At 31.9% G+C, this 26,999-nt stretch overlaps 1 protein-coding gene across 1 annotated transcript in view; it reads right to left on the bottom strand.

The window, feature by feature from the left end:
- Positions 1-26,999, bottom strand: part of Abcd3 (ATP binding cassette subfamily D member 3) — a 92,209-nt gene that overhangs the window by 31,565 nt on the left and 33,645 nt on the right. Inside the window, exons 2-10 of the mRNA XM_027935255.2 lie at positions 26,344-26,380; positions 19,320-19,418; positions 15,860-15,948; positions 9,094-9,163; positions 7,942-8,039; positions 7,277-7,400; positions 5,080-5,136; positions 2,869-3,011; positions 146-215 (exon numbers count right to left, since the gene is read on the bottom strand). Coding sequence (XP_027791056.2) covers positions 146-215; positions 2,869-3,011; positions 5,080-5,136; positions 7,277-7,400; positions 7,942-8,039; positions 9,094-9,163; positions 15,860-15,948; positions 19,320-19,418; positions 26,344-26,380 — 787 coding nt within the window. The remainder of the gene's footprint in view (positions 1-145; positions 216-2,868; positions 3,012-5,079; positions 5,137-7,276; positions 7,401-7,941; positions 8,040-9,093; positions 9,164-15,859; positions 15,949-19,319; positions 19,419-26,343; positions 26,381-26,999) is intronic.

The raw sequence follows: 26,999 nt of genomic DNA, 5'->3' as shown, positions 1-26,999 counted from the left end.
CAGATTAATATTCACAGATATTTAAAAGGAAATGATTTTAAGATATGTATACATATATACATATATATACAAGATAAATATTTTCTGGCGTAAGCCAAAAAAAAAAAATTTCGTAAATACATGAGCTGCAAATACGTCATCTTACCAGTTTCCGGAAGACTGAGTAGATTGTCTGCTTTTCTCTTTTATTCCCGTTGTAAAATGCAATTTCTTCACTATTAAGGAAAATAATTTAGCAATTAATTATTGCTTACTAAAGACTGAAAAATAATTGAAATACAATATTTGATGACTGAAAGTTTGTATTTAAATGGCTATTTTGTGACTAAGAGCTTATCTGGTGCATCTCAAACTATCTGCTCAATTTATTGGGGTAAAGCAATACACACAGGGATGGATCATACACTGGACTGTAGCCAATGCCAAAAGGTAGTCTGCCTATAAAAGATATGACAGGCTAATTCTCAGGAATTTGAAATAAGACACAGTAGGAAGATGCTATGATATGTAAAACGACATGGCTAGGACAGACATTATAGTCTACAAGTTCAAGTAGAGACCCAAAAAGGAGTGGAGAAAGGGGTAGAAAAAGACAGGTAGCAATGTCTTCACAGCCTTTGAAAAACAGAAAACCAGGTTAAGTCCTGAAGGCTTCACAGTGCATTCCCAGGAGCCCAGATGCATAGTAATTGTTCTTATTCTTATTCTTGGAACCCCACTACATCCTCACAAATGCCCTTTTCTAGAGCTAGCTTGAATGTGTCTACAAAGACAAGAATCTTGACTAGAAAAAGTGGGGAGGAGGGTGGATTTGATAGATGAAAAACTGTTCCATGGAGTTTACTCAATTTGTTAAAGTCATATAGCAAGCAAGTTAAGAAGCTGAAAATATCACTCCTTTCTGACCTTAAAGTTTATAGTCTTTTCACTATACAAGTATAATAATGTAAACCATCCCAGCAAAGTCCCTTTTCTAGCAGAGAAAAGTAAACATTTACACAGAACTTTAGAAGTCACAGTTGAATCAACTTCAAAAACCATACAAAATATTTCTTAAAAGTCTTCGTTTTTTTCCCTTAAAGTTTTATTCTACTAAAAAAAAAAAAAAAAAAAAAAAAAAAAGCCTGTATTTTTCCCATCATGAAAGCAAGGTATTTTCTAACTCAACCACTTCCAAAAAAATTAACTTTCCATAAAGGTGAACCACATTTATCCTGTGCTTCCCAGCTTCCTTGACCTGACACAGAGTCCCATATATGAGAATCCCAATACCTATAATTACTCTTTTCTTCTTGTTTTCTTTTTTACTTCTACCTCCTCTTTATATCTAAGTCTACAGATGTTGATGAGGTGAGAAATTTTCCTTCTCCTGGAATGAGTCATTTTAGCCCTAATGAAAAATCTCAAAGGACTGAACATCTTATAATACTAATGACTGACTATTCAACATCTATTCTCTTCCAAGTTTTTCCTAAGAGACCTCATTTTTCTTAAATTTACCTATTCTTTTCTGTGCACCCTAATGCTCACCCCCAACTCATAGAGTACAGGATCCCAACTAATCTAAGCCAATCATTTTGCTGTGGTTGCTTCAGGTGTGGACAAACACTATTTTGGTCATTGAGAAGTAAGGGAAAGTCAGCTATATAATTTCTGGGAAAGGTTTCTTTGCTCCCTTAAAGAGACACCAGAAGAGATGGTCCCTTTTTGCTCCTGCACCTTTTTGCAAGGTGGATAGGCTAGTGCAATCTGGGACTGTTTTTGTCATCTTGTAATCACAAGAATTAACCCATGGAAGAGGGCAATACACAAAGAAGGGCATCACAAGAGAACATTCAACAAGAGCAAGAGCCCTAATCCTGCTGTGCCTAGAGCTGCTCTCTCTTAGGAGTCTTTATGTGACATAGTAAACGTCTTTATTGTTGGGATCTTATGAGTCATGTTTGCTTCTTGCAGTAAAAAGTATCCTAGCTGATATCATCTTTCATTTATTTGGCAAAACACCTCTCTACTTAACCCTCTATATTCCCTCCCCAGAGTAAAAAACCCCATGTGAAACTAGTACCATTTTAACAATCCAATAAGAAAAGAAGGAATCATTAAGAAAGTAATTTCCTAAGTATTTTATAAATTTCAATAAAATAGCCTATAGAGTATTATATAAATATTAGGACCCTCAAAATGACTTAAGATTGGCAGACTGATAATGAGAAAATTTATTGAGCACTTGCTCCGTATCAAAAACTGAGCTAGAAGCTTTATATAAATATTATCAAGTATAATCCTCTATATTATTCACTTCTTATAAACAAGAAAAGTGAGTCTGAATAACTTACTAAAATCATATAATATATGATCACTTAAGTGAAGAGGCAGGTTTTAAAATTAGTATGGCTCATCAAAGATCCATAGTTTTTCTTCCTATTTTGAATACTAAAACTCCCTGGAAAATAGGTAAAAACACATGCAGTATGAATGAAGACTGAATTAGACAGCATTGCAAACATACTCTCAAAATAAAAAAGTTTGTGGGTAAATTGAGAGAAATTTTTTTTTTAATCAATACTATAAGTAAATTTTAATTCGAATTGTACACATGACTTAATTTAAAGCAAAATTAACAAAAAGTAGTCAACAGATGATATGAAGAAGGGAATCAAGGATACTATATGGGATTAACAAGAAAAAGGGTTAGAGATAGGAATTAGTGCTTAGTAAAACATACTGTATATAATGTACATTTCAAAACAAGAAAATATGTACATACTATTTCTGTAAAAGCATTACTAGACATTTTAGAGTCAATTTAAATGACATCAATATTCATAAAAATGAATTTTCTGATAACTTGCAGAAATTTGTTCTTACCTGTTTGTAATGAGCCGGGAATTAACATATCTATATTCACCTTCATATTTTTGTTCAGTAATTGTCATCTTACCAATGGGCCTTCTCAGTCTAGTTAGGAATAGCCCAGACACAACCAAGTAGGCCATCATGCTTGCTGGACCCTATTATTTTTAACAGAGAAAGATACACAAAGTTCAAGGATCCCATAATAAAATCCACTGGATGCAAACATGTACAATTTCTATAATTAACTCCAATGAATGATAGAAAAGGCTCCTTGAGTTAATTTTTTTCCCTGTTTCTTTCCTGAAAAAATACACAATAGCCTCTACACTTTCACTCTGTCTACAACTCTAACCAATGCAGTTCATCCCCACTCTCCCATATCTGCTTACCTAAAATCCTATAATTTCAGTTCTTACTTTTCCTTCAGCATCTAACGCTCTTCAATTCTTCTTGATAAGCTCTTAGTATTCCACAATAATCCTCATATCTCTGTCCTATTTTTCAATGTTAATATTCCCTCAGTTTCTTTCCTTATCTCTCATCCCAAATTTGTACTTCTAGTCTCATCACTCTTATGATCCCAAGATATTATTGCCAAATTAGTACCATCACACATCTTCAACTCACTGCATAGACACCTCAAGTTCAATTCCCTCAAACTCTGCCTTTCCCTGCTTGTACATCTTGCTTCCAGCTGCTATACCTTCTAACTTTGTAAATGACTCTATCACCCATTCATCATTCTAAGAAAGAAGATTCAAGCTGTCCATGTTCATTACTGACCCTTCTTTCATTACTATATAAAATATATCCTATGCTGTGCCATACAAAAATAATTATTTCCTGAAAATGCCATTCAGTGAGGTTGTTCTTATGTCTAGTAAGCCCAACCTATCTAATGAACACCCATTATCTCCTCAAAACAACTCAAGTATCAGTTCTAATTCTTCCAGGAGGTTAGTACCTGCCACTTCCATTATTAAACTTTTCACACTGTTTTATAATTGCTTGAATAACTACATGTTTCACCTTTGTTCACATGTCACAATTTCTCTTCAGGGGGAATTTAATCATCTTTCTATACTATCTAGCATAATGTTCATGAAATACAGTATCTATTCAAAATTGTTTTAAAATTAAACCTAGGGTTATGGGGTGCAGATCCGTCACAGAGTGCTCTCCTAGCATGCTGCAGGCTCTAGGTTTGAGCCCCAGAACCACCAAAAATTAAAAAATAAAAACCTGAAAACCTGATTGAGAGTCTGGGGATATGGCTCAGTGCTAGCACACAGGTTCAATACCTAGCACCACAAAAAAAAAAAAAAAACAATCCTGATTGATTCAAGGTGTTTCAAAAACTGCTGGAAATACAGGGCACGTGATAACTAAAACACAGTTTTTGCTTTCAAAATATGCAAAATCAGATTAACAGTAATACACAAAGACATGTTTGTTTCTATACTAAAACAAAAATAGTATAGCATAGAGATAAGACAGATTAGAATTAGTCACTCACTCACAATAAAAATAAGCTTTGAGAATGATTTAACCTGAATTACAGGATAGCAAAGGGTTAAGATGCTAGACAAGAAAAGTCAGACAAAACCTACTTTCCCTAGTGTTTTGGAAAGCAATAAAAACCATTATGTAAGTTATTTATTAATCAACTAAAAATGCATATATGCACACATAACATAAAACAATCCCACTATACATGCTTGTGTTATAAATACTTATGACATTACATATTAAATGACTAAGTGAGAATATTCAAGAGAAAATTTAAAGGTAAATCTGGCCATGACAAATGCCAGAGGAAAGGTAATAAAACTCATGGGATAGTTATATTATTATAAAATAGCCTTAAAATTGTTATGACTATTCTGAATGTACTGCTGATATTTAACATTCAAGTTTTAGAGTAAAATGGTTGTCTTCAAATCTCCTTTTAGACATTACTTTTCAACAATAAGTGTCTATGTGTTCAATGTTTAAGTACTTCTGGTTATTACTGCAATAAAATTTTTCCAAGTGTCTGACTTAAGGGAAATTAAAAAGCTAAATTAGAATTTTTTAATCTTTAGTATAGTTTATAACCAAACTTTATTAGGTGAATCATGTGAAAACATGTTCTTTGGGATACAAAAAAATTTCTTAAGACCATCAAGCTATTCTCAACACAGTACTATAGCAATTTAAAAGGTGAAATAAAAATAGACTTACCTCAGCTCCAATTGCACTTGTTAACTTGAAAATATATAAAACTATATCTAAAAATGGCTGTAAAATAAATACAGAAAATTAAAACTGAAGAACTGGATTGCCAACTAATACATGCTAAATACAAAATGTTATTCAAGATTTAATACTTAAATTATCAACATGTAGAGTTCATACTGAGCATAATGTACTATAATAGAACCCAGATCAATGACTACATAAAACATACAGTTCTTATCTCAAGAAACCTAAAATAAAGATAACCTTAACAACATCTACTGACATCACATAGGAGAAATACTCATCACTTTCTATCAACTAAGACAGCCCTACTGTGATAATTAACCATTAGCAACTTAGTAATTTCTCAGTGTAATCTAAAGACACACAACAAAAGTACCTGAGCTGTAACCTCAAATCTACTATCAACTTTTCTAGTTCTAATCATCTTCAGAAGAGGTTGTTCGTGCTCTAATACTGTTTGATTCTATTATTTTATCACAACATTTATAAACTGAAACTATCAAGTGAGCCCATGAATTTAATTTTATGACATAAAACTCAAGCTTCTATAACTACCTTACTTATACTGCTCCTCACAGAGAAGTCAACTGACATACTATTAGTGGCATGCACCATGAAGTGTTTCAAGGACCCCAAGTTTTGCTCATTCACTTGAAGTCTACAGCTTCCCCTTCAGATGTCACTAGAAGAGATGGTTTATTCATTGGCCAAGATCTACCTTTTCTTTTTCTTTTTTTTCCTTTTTTCTCCCTTTTATAAATTATAAAGAAGTTAGAAATACTTATAAAATTCAAGTACATTTAAAAGTCATTGACAAGTCAAAAAAATGACTCAATTTAAGTCAGATATCAAATAATTAGATATTTAAAATAGTAAACACATTGCAGGTCACAGCATCTCTAGAATTAATTCAACAATACTCTTTTCTATTGTAGATGCGACAAGACCTGAACTACACTTTTGCTCAAGTGCCAAGATGTAAAGAATATATTATAATTTGCCTACAGAACTGGTATCAAAATTACATGAAAAGTTTTATGTAAATCCCCCACCAATAAACCCTATATCCCCTACCCACCGCCACATACACAGAGAACAAATTTTAAATGTAGTAATGGGAACAGAAAAGAAAGCTGAATTACTGAATTACTATTTGTACTTGTCTAAGTTCCTAGAGTTCAGATGAGTTAGCAAAGGCATCTGGAGAGCTAAATAAAGAATAAAGTTTGGCATGAAATGAGAATATTTTAGCAGAGGGCCTGTATACAAGGAGGGAAGCTCTTGTGGATATATATCACTTTCAAGTACTGCTTTTCTCTCCAGCCATGTACCTGAAGCAGGAGCATTCCCAGTCTTACAACTTGACCTAGTCCCTTATGTATAGTTTTTTGTCCCAAGACTGGATATCTGGGTCAGTTGTGACTGGAGGCAAAGATACTCTAATCAATCCAGTTTGAGACAAGCTCCTACCATAGTTCAAGGGCAGTTATGTAGATAAGAGTGGAAACTGGAGCATCTCAGATGAAGAGGGGAGGGGATGCTGGGTTAACAATCTTACAAGTGCCTGTTAAATATGTTACTCAGTGCAGGAGATAAGGACAAAGAAGCTGGCTTAATGAGAAGACTATAGTAGAAATTCAAGGGTGATGAGAGAAGATGAGTAAGACAAGTAAGAACTAAAGACATGAACAGCTTAAAAGAAAACTGGTTAAAGCCTATCAAAGTCAAGAGCTTGGGCAATATTCTGAGAAGGGAAAAAAACAGTATTTAGAAAACTGAAATAAATTTACATCATGTGAAATTTTTCTGTCTACAATTTAATGATCTATCAGAAATGGAGAAAATAAAACACAAAAAAGGTAGGAAGCCCTTCATCTGTAGTTTTGAGGATGTGGAATTAGATACATAAAGTCAATTTCCAGCAACTTCAGATGTACACAAGTCAAGAGATAAGAATTCAGATGTATTTTACAGAAATCAACCTGAAAATTCTTACAAAATCTTTGTAAAAACAGTGAATGACCAATTCTAAGCCAAAATACTCACAAAAATAATATTAAAAAATAATTATATAATTGTAACTATTATAACAATTCCCGTTTTCTCATAAAAACACTCAATATTTATATGCTAAATTCAACAAATTAAACAATTTTTTAAAAATAGAGAAACTTACCTTAATAAGATTTGAATACAGATCAACTACACTGTTACAAAATTTTTCTACATCCTGTGTAAGTAGCTGGTCTGGATTAGCTATTCTGTTGTCCAGATTTCCCATTTTATAATATGTGAAAGCTCTAAAATAGCAATAAGAAAATAACTGTAAAACAAGTGATATTAAACACATAACCAAAAAAAAAAAAAAATCACATTATGCCACCAAGTGCAAACACAGAGAAGCAGAAATGTCTGAAGACAGAAGAGACTCTAAGAATTGTCTTAACTTATTTTAGACATAAGGAAGCAAGTCCAGAGAAGGATGACTTGCTAACCATGAGCCACAGAGAGATTCCAGATAACTGAAAGATCATCCCCAGTATGCTTTTTTGTCTAGAAGTATTTTTCTTAAAAAACATATATTAAAAAATAAGAAAAACTTCTATATCTCAGTATCACAAATACTAACTGTTCAATTTAAGTATTTTTAATTTAAAAGTAAGCCATCACTGGGCTGAGGTTGTGGCTCAATGGTAGAGCACTCGCCTAACACGTGCGAGGCCCTGGGTTCGATCTTCAGCACCACATAAAAATAATAATAATAAGTAAATAAAATAAAGATGATATTGTGTCCAACTAAAAAAAAATAAATAAAAAAAAAAAAAGTAAGCCATTACTTACTGGAGATACTCCTCATAGAGGTATCTGGTGAGCCTTACTCGGAAGCACAGTTTAAGCTCATTTAACCCATACTTCAAGAAGTTATTAACCAGAGAGATCTAAAACAAACAAATATTATTTGTATTACTTCACTTCTTACTAAGATATAATTTACTTCTGTATCAATTTACTGCATCCACAAATCCTATGATTTCTATAACTGCTAGTCCATATTATTATAATTCAATTGTTTTACTTAGAATTTACAACAATACAAAGAGAACAAGCTAAACCAAATGCAAATGGCTTTTATTACCTTATGTTAAACTTTATGTGGAACTTGTTTTATACCAACTAACATTGTTTTACAGATTATTTCTACAGCTATCTTTATTAATACTTTCCATGATTATATTAAAATTAATCCTTCCATAGTTCTGAACTCATATTTACATTTTAAACTCATGCATAACAAAAATTTTCTCAAGTAGTACTTGCAAAACACTGGTTTTCTATTGATTCTCCATCTTTAATATCTATGTTGCTTATGCCCACCACCAAGGTTTATTAAACTAGAATTTCTGATATTCTTTCAATTTTTACAATTAAGCTTCTCCTTACTATCCCCAAATTTAGGACACTAAAATTCCTATAGGGTCAATAAGATAAAAACAGGAACCATGCTAATAAAATCATTCATATTTTAAAATAAATTATTTTTAATAAATTCAGATCATAAATTCTAATTTAAGATAAATTCCTATAACAGCTTAAAGCAATTGCTCTCAACCAGGGTGATGTGCTTCCCTATCTTGTCCCCAAATTAGCACAATATCTAGAAACATTTTTGGTTGTCACCACTAGGAGAGGAGTGCTACTAATGCTTAATGCTTCTAAATACTAACACTGGGGAAAATATGGCCTGAAAGTTAAAATAAAACTCACTAAAATATGTATACCACAAATGAAATTGAACCAAGCAATTTCTTTTAATTTTTCTACCTACTGTGATGATTTACATTTAAATATTAGACTATAAATTACAAAACTAAACTCAAATTAGAACTTTGTATCATAAATCTTTAAAGAACTTAATAATTAAAAATCTTTAAAGATTTTAATAAGATGAAAATTTTCCCTAGGTGAATAAGATTTTTCAAGAATGAAACTTACGAGAGGCATGGCAGCGATGAAGTTGAATAAGTACCTCTTGAAATCTTTTCTGCTACGACCAATGATACCACTGCAAACCACCACATGCAATGCATTAGTTGCAAAAGAAGCAAAATTAATAAGAAAATTTCTGCAAGTCTAAATTTACTCTTGGAAATTTCTATTGAATTAAAAAAATAGAAACAAAGATATGAAAAAATATTTTCTTACAAAACATTTTCAAGCTTTGAAATGCTATCGTTTAAGAGTCTTCATGAACCTCACTCTGCAGATGACAAAATTAAGTAAGGATGATGATAACTAGAGGCTGGGGATGCAGTTCAATGGTAGTTACAGCTAATTAGCATATGCAAGATCTTGGATTAGACCCAAACACCACCAAAAAAGAAAAAAAAGAACAATAACTAGTTCTTTCCTTACTCAAACTGGGAATTTGTTTTTTTTTTTAAAAAAAGGCTTAAGTTATCACAAAAGGAGTTTAGATAGTGAAACAATTAACAACTTTCATAGCCCCAGGAATGGGTCACTGTGGATAAACTGAAATAGTAAATTTTTCCTTTAAAGGGTCAAGAATGAGAATTCTGGGCTTCATATCCCTTAAGGTCCCTGTTGCAACTACTCAATTCTTCCACTATAGAGTAAAAGCAGCCAAGGGCCTGGCTCATGTGCTAACAAAATTTTCCTTAAACCCATGACTGATAGTGAGAGTTCCCCTGTGGGTCCTAGTTTCCAACCCTGGGACTCAACTCTGATTAGAGAAGTCAAAGAATGGTTCTGTAAAAGTTTCAGATTCCTTGACATAGTTCAGCTAAACCAGCTCTTCTTTTGTCTGCTTTTGATCTGTTTTACACACTTATCTGTCTTTAAAATACACATTAAAATTTAGTTCTTAATAAAAAGTTCTCTATTATAAGTTTGAAGTTTGAAAGTCACTGTACCACAAAGATCTCTGAGTATGATGTGTCTGTGATTTACTAAAGAGATATAATTTATTTGATCACAGAATTCTTTTCTAAGAATTTTCATTAATTTCCCCAAATGTAACAAAATATATTTTAAGAAACACTGGACTAAGTGATTTAACACAATGCCCCACCAAAAAATGACTGATAAATGATAGAGAAATAATTTCCTTTCTATGAGGGAAAAGGTAAATAAATTTGGGGAAATTTGGGTTAAAGAAAGCTAATAAATGCCTTTACCAAAAAGACCTTCTCAAAGATTTTAATACATACTATCATCATTGTAACTCTCTAACAGGGGCTTATAGCTTGTAGCATTTCCTTGGACAACACTTTGGGAAATGTTATCTTAAACTAATTGAAAAATTCATAGTCCAATTTTGATATAACCTTTAAAAAACAAATAAAGTCTAAAAAAAATTAAACTAGAAGTTAAAATGGAACCACACAAAAATTTTTTATAATAAGAATATCAGAAGCATTAAGCAATTATATAGTACAAAAAGTTTAAAAGTTTAAGTTAAAATTGTTTGAACCAAACTACATAAAACCAAAGTGCTTTAGTGCTGCCCAAGCTATGAAGCACACAGATTAAAATTTGGTAAAGCACATGCCATCATTCAGCAATGGTTTACCATTGGAGTAGCAGCTATAAATTTATAAAATGGTTCCTTGAATAGAGCTTTATTTCTGCTTATTATTCCACTGCAAGAGAAAAATAATAATTAACAAAGAAAATTTTTATTAGTAGTCCTAATCTTTATTACTTCCAAAATGTATAAGGACTTTTTACAAAAGATACTTTGATAAATTTTAGAATGCTTTTAGCCAAATGGTTGAAAACAAAATATATCTTTATGATGAGATAAAGCAGCAACATGTTAAGAAGGATTCGCCTCCATGTCTACATTTATTGAATTATTATAATTTCTACCTAAAGATATATCCGACTAAGATCTGTCTATGCTACAAAGTCATCAGACTCTACAACAAATGAACTTATACAAAGAATATTAAAATGCATTAAGAACAAGTCTTTTGGAGACTCTTTTTAGCAGAAATACATGAAAACAGACCTGCACTGGAAGAGGTAAAAAATAAAAGACCGATAAATCCTTTGACAATGTGCTTTTAATAGTCATAAAGAGAAATGTATTAATTATTCAAATAAAACTGCCTCACATTATGAATGCACAATATTTTAATACTTTTTAATTTGACCAAATATTAAAAATATTTAACCAAATATCAAAGATCTCATACATAACAGAGTCTCAAAAATATTTACTTAGTAGAAAATCAACAACTTTAATATTACTATTTTATAATTGGTGAATGTAGGTTAAGATGAGGAAATTTCTTGTACTATTCTTGCAGCTTCTTTATATGTTTGAATATCAAAATACCTTAAGAAATTTCAGAAAAAAATAAAACACTTTTAAAAAATCTCTATTTTATTTTAAGACAGGGTCTCACTGTATTGCCTGGCTGGACTAAAACTCAGCCAGGATCCTCCAGTCTTAGCCTCCCCAGTAGCTAGGATTACAGGTGTGCCACCAGACCCAGTTGTAACTAAAATTTAAAACTGAGTATCCAGTAGGTTGACTATCTAGTAGAATAATAAACTGGCTAATGCTACATAGTAACTTTCTTCTTGTGCATCATTACCAATTAATATATTACCTACTCTTGGCTGTATATTTTTTCTAGGTTATTAGTATTTAACAAAATTAAAGTTATTGTGTATTCAATTAAAGTTGGAAATCCCTAGTGTACAAAAAAAAAAAGTATTATTTTTTTGGATTACTAAAGTAAGAAATCACAAAGCCTGAATAAAATGGGAAAAAAAACTTTCAAAAATAAAGTAATTTTCTAATCTATTCTATTACTGTTCAGGGTTCTTTATAAATAATATGTGGCTGATTCTACACAGATACCTAATATGTTGTTCAATAGTGGATGTAACCTATATATTTTTGCCACAAGGCAATTAACAATATTATAATTGGGGAGACTATATTTTTATCAAAACGTAAGGCATTTAAAGTCACAGATAAAATTATCAAAGGAAAAAATTAAATTTTACAACTCACATGAAAGGACATAAATGTCTTCTATCCATCAGTTACTTAAGGTCTCAGATTACTTGTGCACACAGTTTATAAAAACAGAATTTAGCAATAAAATTGATTTTCCTCAAGCTAATATACTAGCAGCAATGAACAAATATTTCACTTATGCTTATGTTTTACTTCTTTGAATATGTTAGAGGATTCCTCACTAGGACACATATACATAAAAAGGCTCTTACATATACCCTTCAAGGGAGACCAGACAATCAACAAGCCTTTATTCCTGCTTTTTAAGATCTTCACTTTTAAATATGAATTCACTTGTCAAGAGCCACAGAATACTTGAGAAAAGACCAGAATAACAAAGGACCATGAAAGAAAAAACACTAAAACAAAATATACTTTTAAAAACTTAATTAATAGCTTGATGAAAAATATTGCATATTTGAAAATATGATTGCTACAGAAACATCCACATGCAAGAGAAATCTTAGAAATAAAATTATATTGTGTACATGTATGAATATATAATAACAAATCCCATCATTATATATAACTATAATGCACAAAAAAAGTGGAAAGAGAAAATTTTTTAGAAAAGAAAGAAAACTGTAACAAAAATTCACTGGATAATAATGTCCCAGAAAAGAGAATAAAATGTCACAGTTGAAAATAGAAATTTAAAAATATACAGGTGATCAGTCTGGGATTCAACTCTCAACTAAAGATTTAAAAAAAAAAAAAGAGGAAGAATTTTTTTAAAAAACAACAACAAAAATATTCCCAGAATGAAGAATGAGTTCCCAAATTAAAATGAGCCCACCTCATGACCAGCACAAAAAATGATGAAAAAAAATTCACACCAATGTTTAGTGAAATTTTCAAGTACAGTAATATCTAAACATTAAAAAATAAAAATGAGAATGACAATAGGCCTCAAGACCCAATGTGGGTATATAGATTTTTAAAATTCTTAAATATTTATTTATAACATGTATCAGACATATTTAGCAACCTCATTAAGTGTAATTAAATAAGCTGAATCACTTAAGGCAGCATATTTCATTTTAAGAGAAAGGACAAAATTCCATAGTGATATTGATGATGTTGATAAAAGTCAAGGTGTGTGGTTTTTAACCTTTGCTACAATTAGAAGCACCTAAGACATTTCAACAAGTGAGGACTAACTGAAGCAGGATCTCTATGGGTGAGGCTCAGGCATTAGCAGTTTTTAAAAATCTCCATATGAGGAATGTGATAGATATCACTGTCCAAAGTACATATATGAAGACAAGAATTGGTGTGAAAATACTTTATATACAAACAGAGATATGAAAAATTATGTTCTATATGTGTAATAAGAATTGTGATGCATTCTGCTGCCATATATTTAAAAAATAAAATTAAAAAATTGAAAACTGGGAAAAAAAATTCTCCATATGATTCCCTTCATTCTGCAACCAAGGCTGGGAGATAAAAACCAAGAAAAATGGTTTCAAAATGCTGAGGTAAAGTAATTTCCAGCTTGGAATACATAAATACATCTAAATTATCAATCAAGTGTGAAAGCAAAAGAAAGACATTTTCAGATCTACAAGGTCTCAAAAATTTATCTCCTTTGTAGCTCTTCTCAGAAAAAAAAAAACTGTCAAAATAAGAAAATAAACTGAGAAAGAAAACATTAAAAGATCCAGAAAATAGGTTATTTATTGCAAGAGAGAAAAATGAAAGAAATTCATTCCAACCAGGTGCCATGGCATGAGCCTTTAATCCCAGCAGCTCCAGAGGCTGAGTCAGGAACAGCTAGAGTTCAAAGCCAGCCTCAGCAACTTAGCAAAGGCCTAAGCAATTTAGTGAGATCCTGTCTCAAAATAAAAAATAAAAATGGCTCCAGATGTGACTCAGTGCCTCTGGATTCAATCCCCAATACCAAAAAAAGAAATTCATTCCCCAAATAATTATAAAAGTAAGTCAAGCTGAGTATGGTGGCACACACATATAATCCTGGTGATTCAGGAGGCTAAGGAAGGTGGATCTCAAGTTCAAGGCTAGACTGAGCAACTTAGTAAGATCTTGTCTCAAAATAAAAAGGACTGGGAAGCTAGCTCAGAGATAGAGCTCTTACCAAGCTTGTGCAAGGCCCTGGTACAATACTTATATCCAAAAATAAAAAAGCCAATTCAAAATAACTGCTATTCAGTGGGTCTAAAGTAGAATCAATACTAATTAGAGCAGCAAGATAGGAAACTAAAGGGACATAGGGTAGAGGTGGAAACACAGACATAAAACTGAGAGATTACCTACTACCTTTGACATACTATAATGCTGTGAAGATTTTACAGTTTTGTCAAAAGGTCTGAGCTAAATTATAACAGTAGGCAAAATATTAAAAGTGCACAAAACAAAACTTTGAAATTTATAAATGCAAGGACCAAAAACAAAAATGTTTTTTAAGCATGTGGCTCAGCTGTAAACAATAGTCAATATCATGTAACCAATAAATACAAATTTAACAAAAATTGCAACATGACATTGAGAATATGATCTTAGGTATCAACAGGAGTATGAAAGAGCTAATTTTCTCATCCCAAAATAAGAAATGTATACATACATTTTAGAACTGAAAGAATCTATAGACAGAAATACAAGTATGTTATGCCAAAACACAGAAATAAAATGAAACAGTAAAAAGAATGGAAAACAACTGGCTCTGAGTAATGGCAGTTGGAAGCCTAAACCACAGGATTGTTTTGTAATAAAGTAACCTTTAACCTTTGCTGCAATTAGAAGCACCTGAGACATTTAACATTGAGCTATGTTCCTATTTCACTATGATTAAAATAGAAAAGAATAGGACTTACTAATAGTTTTAGGGAGGCTTGTGTTAAATTTAAAACCTACATAATTTACCTATATTCAGAGGTATGTGCTTAATTTAAGGGCTTTAATCCTCTGCAGCTAAACTTCTTTATTCTCCTAGAAAAATAAGTCAAAATTTAGGTGTCTCATTCAAAAAGTTAGCTTATATTAAGTATTTTTAAAAATTTTCTGACAAGAAAAAAAACTTTTGACATTCATTTGGTATCATAATACATTCCTCATTAAAAGACAAATGGTGAATGGTTATAACCACCATATCCAATCTAGCATTTCTGAAGTTGTTAAAACAAAATTATCAATTCTTGTGATTAATAACATATAGAAAGAATATGATGAAAACATTTTTTAAAAATACTAAATTCAAAAGCAGAAAAAAGGTCTAAGTATTATTTCCTTCTAATCAACATGTTCAATGTAATTCACTGAAATGCTTTGATTTTTCCAAAAAACTTATATTATTCATTTCAGATATCCCACTTGGTGGCTCTTTTAAATTCCTATGATTGCACTTGTACTGTACTTTAATTTTGAGATTAGTTGTCTCTAATTCCCTATAAAATGTCAGCTCATCAAGCCTTGGTACAGAATTTCTCCTCTTTCTTGGAGTGTATATATATATATCCCTATTATCACATAGCACAGTGCCTGGAACGTGGGAAACAAAAAATTTTAAATAAACAAACACATAATTTGACTTAAGTATCCTCTGCCTGATTTAGAATTTTTGTTAATAAATATTTTTATTTTTGTCTATAAATATTTTTTGTTTTATAAGACAAAGCTTAAATATGAGACAATTAGTATTTCACATATATATATGTATTTACACAAGGAAGGTGAATGGACAAGTACCTTTCAATGAGTGTCCCATTTTGAATCATCCAAACATCACAATATGTTCGAGACACCAGCATAACAGCAATAAGTATCAAGTATCCTGTCTAAAATAAATCCAAGTATTACAAATTAAATGCATTTGTAAAAGTTAAAAGGACAATTACCTGGTAAAGATTTTTGGTTTCAAAATTTAAAGCTTTCTTGTACCTTAATACAGTTGAACTACATTTTAGCTATCGGCGATTTTTAAACATAGCCTAAAAGGAAACTTAAAGTTATAAAATAAATGGAAAAGGCCTTATAGATCATTTAATCTCTCTCATCTGGAATTCAAAAATGGATCCCTGAGTTATTATGGTAAGATTTACACATAAAAAAATAACAAGAAAATAGACAAATTCAAGCGAGTACACTTGTGAAACTTCGTATAAAAAGTGATAGGATGGAAAGGTGTGGAGTAGCAAAGACAGTTACGGCATAGAAATACATTAAATAAATTAAGTAAAACAAAGATGACAACTGAGATTACAGGTAAAAAGAACAGGTGAAGAATTTAATGGTGGGAAAAAAGATTAAAACCATATGAAGTATGGTGTTGCATATAGAGCCAAATTTAAAGTCAATACGAAATCACTGTAAGCTGCTACTAAGTAGAACAAAATGTTAAAAAGAGATATTCTGAGAATGTTACTTAAGCAATGCTGTGCAAGATAGATCATGAAGCAGGAAGAGATGAGAATCCTGACACCACTCCCTCCTCCCCCATCAATAAACAAATTCAAAGCTGATCTTTGAAAACTCCTAAATTGAAAGAATATGAGAGTAACATACAAGCTAAAGTTGGGGAAAGGACCTAGGGAATAGGAGGAAGGAGGTTGTTGGATACTGTGTTCAAAGTTATTGAAGTGAAGGACAACTCCATCTATTACTTATATATTTTTTGTGAAACAAACACTGTTTTTTAAAAGGTGAATATATTGGAATATGGCCCTTGAAAGTGAAAGACAAGGCAGAGGGTCATAGCACAGAAGTTATTACATCAAAGAAATTATGTAAATGAGCTGTGGCAGCTGCTACCCCAATGTTTGCCAGAGTTAGCTAGAAAGATATCACCTTCCTACCCTATCCCAACATCCCAAAGTATTTAAATGACAACAGAAGAACCTAAAGAATTGACATCTACAGTTAGCATTTATTAAATGTTACATGTATACATGTTCATTTAATAAATGCTAACTGTAGATGTCAATTTAACTTATGATAATACCAACTTTAAATACAGTCTCAACTCTAAAGTAATCATTAAGGTACAAAGAAAACATTAGACCGTTAATGTTTTCCTTCACTTTATATTCTTGGCTCATTTTTTCTTTACATGATACTTGTCTCACTATCACAAAATCTGGTGAACTAGACAATTGTGAAATGCCTTCATACAAAGGATATCCTTAATATTACCACTATTCCCTATTACTAATGTGTGCATGCAATAGAAACTAAAGATCTGCACTGGTTTAAGCAATCCATCTCTCAACTTTCGTACCAACTTCCACACATTCATATGTGCTGTATTTTCATTTCTCTCTCTCTCTCTCTTCCATTTTCTATACTTCTAAGGGAGTTTATTCTGCTTCCTTGAACTGCGGTTAAACCTAAATTTTTACATCCCTCAAAGACAGTATATAAAATGACTCTGTGACATAGCTAGATCTAAACACAACTGGGAAACTAGTCAAGTAAGACCTTTCTACCTCCTCATTGACTCCTGGGGGATTATCCACAGTGCCCTGAAGAACTCACTGTACATGCAGCACACCTGCAATCGGCAAAGTAAGCACTGAGCTGCTAAGTTTCTAGTGAGTAAGAGACCAATCTTTCTAGAGAAACTTGCATTTCCAATAGAGATTCTTCAAAGCCAGTTAGGTATAGAACACAGAAAACAATACATTGTGCCTAAAGAGTTATAAGAAATCTTCACAAAGCAGGTAACAAGTGTTAAGTTTTATTTTTATTTTTTTAACATATCTGGCTTGGGGAGTGGTAGGGCAGGATGTTAGAAGACATTGAGAACAAATGAAAGCACAAGAATCTGATTGTAAGACTAAATAATCTTCTAAGCAGATGATATTGAAAGTAAGGCTAAAGTCAGATTGTGACTATAAGAGAAAAGAAGCCAAATGTTTTTATGTGTTTTAGAAAGAAGACTGGACAAAGAAAGAAGCAATAAACAAGTAATAATGCAGGTAAGACATAGTGAAAACAGCAGGAATATAAAGGGGAAAACTAAGTTATGAGAAACTCTAAGGTACTCGAATAGAACATTTATAATATAAAGGAAGGAGTAGATTTTAGAAGTGTGTGATCTCATTTTTATCAAAATACATGTTCGTACACAAGAAGACTATACATTAAAATGAATGAGAAGACGACAGGGCTGAGAAGAAAATGTATCTATCTGCATTTTCCAATTTTTTCTTTAAGAAGTAAGTATTACCTGTCTACTTAGGGAAAAAATGTTATTACATTATTTTCTTAGAGTTTCTCAAGGACACAATGCCAAGCAAAAGAAAATGAGTCCCATGTGATAGAAGAATGCTGAGCTCTTGGGGAACTAGTGCTTTGGGAATATCTTACCTTTATCTTGCTATTAATACATTATAAGGCTCATGCTTTTTAAAATACAATGGGAAATATTTTAAAATGATAAAAATGACAGGAAACATTTTAAAAGAGAAAATTCTAGAAGTGTGACTAATTAAAAAACACTAATATCCAGTTAAGAACAGGAAGAAAAATAAGCAGATCCCAGTGACTAAAAAGATGTGGCACGGGGAGGAAGAGGAGACAAAGGCAATGATATTTCTAATTACACAATGGTAGAATGCTGAAGAATGAAAAAGAACACTGCATTACTTTAATAATCATTAAGAATGTCTATCAAATAATGATAAAAATAATCTTGATAAAAAGATAAAAGAAAGGATAATAAAATTTTATTCCTACAACCAGCTCACTTCCTGAAAATATTTAAAGAATTTAGATACCATTTGGGGTATCTTAGAAATATATTTAATTAAATATGAAGAAGCAACCCTCAAAAATATTCTATACCAATATGACTTATAATCACCTCAATATTATAAAAATGCTTTGTCCTTTTAAATTTAATCTTGGTTTTAATAATAGTATTTAACACTGAAGCAACACCATGGAAGGTAGCTATAATGCAATACTCTAGTATTTTACATAAAACAGAATGAAATAATATCTCATAAACAGAAAACTATGTAAAAGCTGGCACTGAGCAAGCATACTTGCATGACAGGGACTAATTTAGAGACAAAAAAGTTAGTAGTCTTCTTTATTTACACAGAAAACATTTGACCGTTAGTACTACCTAAGAGTTATAATTTATTGTTCTAATCTCAAAACCTTTAAACGTTAACGTTTAACATTACAATTTCATAAGACTTACCTCTTTACAAAATGTCCTAGGGACCATGATTTTCAGGATCTGTGTGAGCCTTGATAAAAACACCCTGTCCACCACAGCTCGCTCTTTTTTCCCTTCTTTCTACATTTAAAAAACAAAACAAAACATTTTTAAGACAGTTAAAACAAAAAAGATTAAATATTTCATCTAAGTCAACACAGACAACTATCAAGATGATTACTGCACAGTTCTTCATAAACATGCTTCCCAGAAAATAAGATGTTCCCTAGAAACTGAATAGGGAAGGGAGTTGTGGAGCCATCTGAATATCTAGAAGCAAGCAGAAGAAACAACAACTGCAAAATAACAAGGTGAAAGCATGTTTAATGTGCTTGAGGAATAACAAAATGACCAGTCTGGATGGAGCTTTGAGAAAGGCATAGTAGTAGATAGATCAGAGAAGAGTTAAGAAATGCTGAAGTACTTACTAATGTTTCTTTTATTACCTACTTCTTGATTAACAGAAGACTACAAAAAAGAAAATTACAACAGGATTTTCTCTGAAAAAAATCAGAAAATTTTTGGATTCCTAGATTTCCAATAAGCAATTTGCTAATTCACTCTCTCCTCCTTATAAATTCAAAGACAGAAAAGGTTCCTTTATTCATGCAGTACAGTCTATCAGGGAAAACAGATTTTTTAAAAAAAGGAAACCAATAAAATAATTATTACAAATTGACTAGACAAGGCCTTAAGAAAAATAAGAATGGTTCAGACAGGATCTCTTGTCATTTACGCTGAGACATAAATAAAATGAAGCCACATGATTATTTGGGAAAGGAGGACGGGGGTGGGGGGTGAAGCACAAGGAACAGCAGTGCAAAAACCCAGTGTTGGGAATAAAACTGTTGTGCATTTTAACAGCAAGATACTAGAGCAAAAGGAACAAGAATGACAGAAGGTGAAAAGGTAGACAGGACAGAGCCTTGAGGTCACAGAAACGACTGAGAATTGACTATTGTTCTAGAAATATTAAAGATAAAATGATGTTCTCTCCCTCTGAGATTTCTTTATTTTCACTGGATCTATGAATTGTCTATGGTAGAGAGTATTTACTTTATTGACAGTGACATCAATAGCCTATGGTAGAGGATATTTACTTTAATACCCTTAGACCATCTGGTGAAACAGCAGAAGAAACTTCTTAGAAAAGGCAAGACACTCCAGAACCCCAATCCCTACCTAGCCCTTTTCTGACTCTCAAAAATCAAGGTTCACTTACTTATTTGATTAACTAACTGGGGATTAAACCCCGGGCCTTACACAAATTACAGAAGCTACATCCCCAATCCTTTTTAATTTTTTTTTTTTTTTTTTTTTTTTTTTTTGAGAGACAGATAGGATCCCACTAAATTACCCAGGCTGGCCTTGAACTTGTGATCTTCTTGCCTCAACCTCCCTAGTAACTGGGATTACAGGTATGCCTCATTGTGCCCAGCAGTACTATCCTCTTGACAAACAAATACCCATAGTTACTATTAGTTAGACTACTATTACACAAACTTCAGAGTAATTATGCTTTAATTAATATCTAACTTGAACTTAAAGTGAATAGTTTTAGTACTGTATTTCACTGTGCAAAGTGATTTATATAAGCCTAATAAACAGGCACCAAGTAGTTCAGAATTGCAGACAAAGAAGCTTGAAGAAAAGGATAGATAGAAAGAACTAGCTGGGTGCAGTGGTCCATGAATTGCAGATCTGAGGTCAGCCTGGGCAACTTAGCAAGAACCTGTGCCAAATGAAAAAACAAAAAAGTCTGGAAATGTAGTTTAGTTGCAAAGCAACCCAGGGTTCAATCCCAGTAATAAAAAGGGGGTGCTGGGGAGAACGGGAAAAGAATCAGTCCACCCTATCACTGCTGTACGGAGATTCAGTGTTTCAAGTCTTTCAGAGATATAAACCATCTCCTACTGAATTACACTGACAGTCTACTGTATTCACACATACATTCTTTCATTCATTTATTCATTCAACAAATATTTACTTGATCCAAGGCAGTATACCAAATGATCAGGACACAGCAGTAAACAAAAGAGGCTAAAATCCTACTCAAAATCTAGTTGAAGCCAGCCACAGTGGCACACACCAGCATCTCAGTGGCTCGGGAAGCTGAGGCAGGAGTATCGCAAGTTCAAAGCCAGCCTCAGCAAAAACCGAGGTGCTAAGCAACTCAGTGAGACACCCTTTCTGTAAATAAAATACAAAACAGGGGTGGGGATGTGACTCAGTGGACAGGTGCCCCTAAGATCAATCCTGAGTACCACCAAAAAAAAAAAAATCTAGTTGAGATAGCCTATTATCCTCAAACCAAACCTTACTACTTCAACCTAAATCTCTTATTTCCCAAATTAAGAAAATACAGGAAGAAAAAAATAAGCAGTAGGCAATATACAACCCACTACTTTTTAAAAAAAAATTAGACTTTTACTGTCAAAGTTTTCCTCCTGTCACCACCACCCCTTCACCTTATTCCATCTATAGTCAATATATACTATTAACAGACTATAATCTCAGTACCCTCCATCAATTTCTAGCTTATAATTCTGAAATGAAATGGCCATGAAATAATTTGACACAATGAAGAAGGTTTTTTAAAAAAATGTTATGAGAGTAACACTAGCATTTTAAAATATTAGCAGGTAAGTGGTCTCTAGTTCCTCCTCCTCCTTTTCTTCTGTTCCTCCAGTCACTGGTTTCTATTCTTAAGTTACTTGAAAGCTGACTGGATTTTCATTACCTTTCAGACCATGAAGGAAACTACATTCTTCCAAAAGTCATCAGAGAGTTTTCTACAAAGAAAAACCTGGACTGGAGGGTTGGTTCAAAAAGACAGAATTAGAGAAAAGAACAGAACAGCAAGATGCTCTACATTTACACAGTAAAATTCATACTTGAAACCAATATAAATAAGAATACAGTACCTACAGAGACAGCATGTTTCCTAATACTACTAGCCTTTCCTAAGAATTAATTTTAAATTCAAACTTGACTTTGCCAACCTCTAAATTTCCCAATATTTAGACTTTTTTTCCTCTCCAGTGCTGGAGACTGAACCCAGGGTCTCCTACATGCTAAGCAAGTGCTCTTCAACTATGATATACCTCTACCACACTTCCCAGTACTTAAAATATATGTATTTATATAGAAAAGGCAAACAAACCATTAGATACAAATAATAAGAAGTTAAAGTAATAATACACTCAAGAAAAGAAAAGTAACATTCTGGAGAAAAAATCAAATGGCAATGAGAAGTTCCTACTGAAATGTCAATCAACTTGTAAAAGTGAGATGAACTAAAATTAACTGAAAAACACAGATGTTTAAAATAGCAAATGAAATAAAAGGCCATATGATGCTGGCTAGAGTATAAGTACTACTGTACGTTGCTGGAGAAAGTGTAAATTGGTACAACTATTATGTTTCATCTAATCAAAATGTAAAATGCACACTAACTATAAAATGTAAAATAACTTAGCAAATTTATTTATAGTAACTTATCCTAAAGATATTCCTGCATAAACACTTAGTCACACAAATGAAAAAAGACTGCACTGTTTATAATACTATTAAATAAATACAATCTAAATAAACATCAATATTACATAAATTATGGTAAATTTATTAAATGAAAACTATATACTATAATAGGGAAGGAAACAGTTCACATTCACTCAACAGAATACTACAGAGTAGTTAAATGAACATTTCCAGCTATAGCTGCAGAGCTAGAGATGTATCAACAGAGATGGCTCTAGGCTGGGGGAAAAAATCAGAATGATATCTATATTTTATTTTACAGTTGAATTTATGAAGTTTCTAAATACGTAAACTACTTGTACAGTTTATGGATATATACATATTTAAACCTACCCACACAACCCAAAAATATAAAAATATACCCAGGAATGCTAAATATGACATCTAGCACATTGTACAGCTTTATACATTTTTAATTTTGTTTTTACAGTACTAGGGATTCAACTCGGGGGTGTCACTCCAGCTCTGAGGCACATCTCAGGCCTTTTTGTTTTTTAATTTGAGACAGGGTCTCATTTGTGATCCTCATACCTCAGGATCCCAAGTAGCCAGAATTAGAGGTGTGCTTCACTGCACCTAGCATTATTTTGAACTTTATAACACACACATCAAAATTAAATGTACACTTTAAAATCAAACTATCTTTCTGTACTATTTGCTAACTTTAAATCCTTTACCCATCCTTAAATCTCATGCCTTGTGAAAATTCTTTCACTCTACCCCATCTCAGAGATTATGATTATAAAATATTTCAATTTAAAAAAACTCCTTTAATTGCTTTCTCTCATAAGAATACATCCACTGAAGAAAAATTAAATTCTGATAAGCAAAAATAAGAAACCTATACCTCCCTTCTGGAGATATCAACTTAATATTGGTATATAGCCTTGCAGATTTCATTTTACTGTGTCTGTGTGTACATACACATCCTATCAATTTTACAAAGGCGGAATCAGTATACATCTTGTATATTTTTTATTACTAGTCAGTTAGATTAATCTAAATTTTTCTTGCTCACACTATACAACCTATAAGTATATGTTAAAACAAAATTGAAAAATAGGGAGAAATACTAAAATAAGTCAAATGAATCTTGCTGTCCTACAAATTGCTGATATGACATGCAGGTAATAGGTATCACTAAGATAACTAAGTTTTGATTACTCAGATATAACTTACAAGAGATAATAATCATAGAGATATACCAGAAAACTGGACTTATGCATATTGTATTCCATTTTTCAAATAAGGAGAAAGATGTATTATAGAAACTAAATAACAAAAATTTTGTCATTAATCTTCAGGATATTCAGAGACTACAATAATACATAGGGTTTTGGAACACTTAAGAAATGCTAATAATTAGGAGTAGAGCAAGTTTACTAAAAAGAAGTCATGTTAAACTATTTTAATTTTCTCCTTTGTTAATATATTGTATTAGTATATTAGCTGACATGTAGAATGTATGACAGTATGGACTAATTTTTTATAACTGCCATATATCTGGAGCCAAGAACAATGCCAGGCATATGTGAGAGACTCAATCAATATTTGTTGAAAGATTGGCTTAATAAATGATGTAATAAATTAACCAAGGATTTTGATATTTCTCTAAAATTCTGGTGGCCTCAATGGACAAAAAAGAACTAAATTTTGCTATAATTACATATAGTCACAGCTAAATAAATTATAACCAAAAATAAAAACCCATAAAGATTAAGAAATGTCACAGAGTAATCTCCTTGGTCCTTTCCTAGTCAATACTATTAGCAATTATGAGGAAGAAAGAGAAGGTAAATTAAATGTATAGATAATAATTTGTACTTAATACACTAGATATAAGAATTGTACACTAATAGTACTGATGGTGAAATTCATTAAGCTGACATTTACAGGTATAAATTAATATTTATTTAAAAGAAACCAACTGAAGTACCCTATGATCCAGCAACTCCACTCCAAGGTATATCCCCAAGAGAAATGAAAACAAAAATCCACCTAAAAACCGGTACACAAATATTCATAGCATCACCATTCTTAAAAGCCAAAAAATGGAACCACCTAAATGTCCCTCAACTGATGAATGGATAATAAAATGTGTTATACCTATACAATGGAATACTATTCAGCAAAAAAAAAAAAAAAAAAGAAAGAAATAGAATACTGATTCAAAAACAGCATGAATAAACCTTGAAAATATCATGCAAAGTGAAAGAAGACAGACATAAAGGACCATATATATTACATGATTCTAGTTCTATGAAATGTCCAGAAAAAGCAGATCAAAAGAGACAGAAAACAGATTAGATTAATGGCTGCCAGGGGCTGGGGGAAAAGAATGCTGAGGCAGTAACTAACACTTGGTATAGAATTTTATTGGGGAGTTAATAAAATTTTATAAAATTAGATAGCAGAGATGGCTTTTCAACTCTGAATATACTAATAGCTACTGATTTACATACTTAAATGAACGAATATTATAGTATATATGAATTGTATCATTAAAGTTGTTATTACAAAAAGAAAGAAATCAACTGATGAATACAGAATATAAGGTATCTGCCAACAGAACTATTCATCAGAAAGATAACTATAGGTTATAATTTACCATAAACTTCACTTAATGTAAACAACAGTTATGACTAAATAAATAATCACAATCTTAGGCTGAATTGTAGCACTATGGTATCCATATCAAGAAATGTAATAGTATTGACATATTCCATGCCAGTCAAGTTATTTCAACTACATTATACTCTTAGTGCAATGTTCAAGAAAACTAGCTTAAGCCCAAAGGAATGTGTACAGAATTGAAAAAAGAATCAAAAAGCCATGTCACATGAGAAATATTTGAAGAAATGAAGATTGCTTAGCATAACGGAAAAAAGACTTGGCATTCACAACTATCTTTAAATATATGTGTATATTACAGAAAAAAGAGTAGATTTGTCCTGTACAGCTACAAAGGACATAACAGAGTTATGAAGCAAGCAGGGGTAAATTAACCTCAGCATGGACTAGAACTAACAGTTGTAACTGCCTCATTGGAATAATGCCCTCCACAGAATGCACAAATTCAAATAAACACTATGAGACACTAGTCAAGATTCTATTTCAGAAAAAAATTCTATAATACATACCAGATTAGAAGTGATATTTTTACCAAGCATGGCACATAACCTGTAATCCCAGGGACTCGGGAGGCTGAGGCAAGAGAATGTTAATTTAGAGACTCACAACAACTTAGCTAGAGACCATGCCTCAAAATAAAAAACAGAGAGGACTGGGGGTATGGCTCAGTGGCAAAGCACCCTGGATTTAATCCTCAGAACAACAACAACAAAGTGATATTTTAAGTTTCCTTCTAATTCTAAAAATTCTACGATTTTATCCTAATTCAGAATTGTGTAACAAAAAATAAACTAAGTATATAAAATACCAAAATGTAGAGGATATAAAAATTTACCTCATTGTTCTGTAATGGTGGTTTTCCACTTTTCTTACTGCAGGAGGAAAAAAGAGAGAGAGAGCTTTACTTTATTTGAAAATACGATCATCATTAAAATGATCCTAAGATGTCAAAAAGAATATACCATATTCTCTAAATAGGTTTCTTTTCATATCCTCCTGAGAGAACATGTTTAAAAGTAATAGTTTAGTTGTTTCTTTACAGTCTCAGTAATCCTTATCTGAAATGCTTGGAACTTGTTTTGTATTTCAGAGTTTTTCTGATTTTGGAATATATGCATATTTATTATCAGCTGAATATCCCTAATCTAAAAACATGGAGTGCTCAAAAAGTTTCAGATTTCAGATTTTTAGATTAGAGATGCTCAAACTGTACTAAGGATTATATTTCCAGGAAGTGATAGTAAGTGTTAACTACAACTATGTGACAAATATTTTGTTTGGCAATTTTTACATATATATTATATAAATATATACACTTATTTTACAAACCCTTGTATGTAAAGATGGAAATATATTTTTTCATTTGTGAATCGAAGTTTCGCCATATAAACTGCTTTCGCAACTGGGACTTCAATAAACTTACACTAAAAAAAGCTTGAAATGTTTGTACACTGAAACACTACTTACACAGTGAAACACTGAAATGTTTCT

Source organism: Marmota flaviventris, chromosome 10, assembly GCF_047511675.1.
Source record: "Marmota flaviventris isolate mMarFla1 chromosome 10, mMarFla1.hap1, whole genome shotgun sequence".
In the NCBI taxonomy this organism is placed as follows: domain Eukaryota; kingdom Metazoa; phylum Chordata; class Mammalia; order Rodentia; family Sciuridae; genus Marmota; species Marmota flaviventris.
The sequence above is the reverse complement of the archived record's forward strand: the minus strand, read 5'-3'. Positions and strand labels throughout refer to the sequence as shown.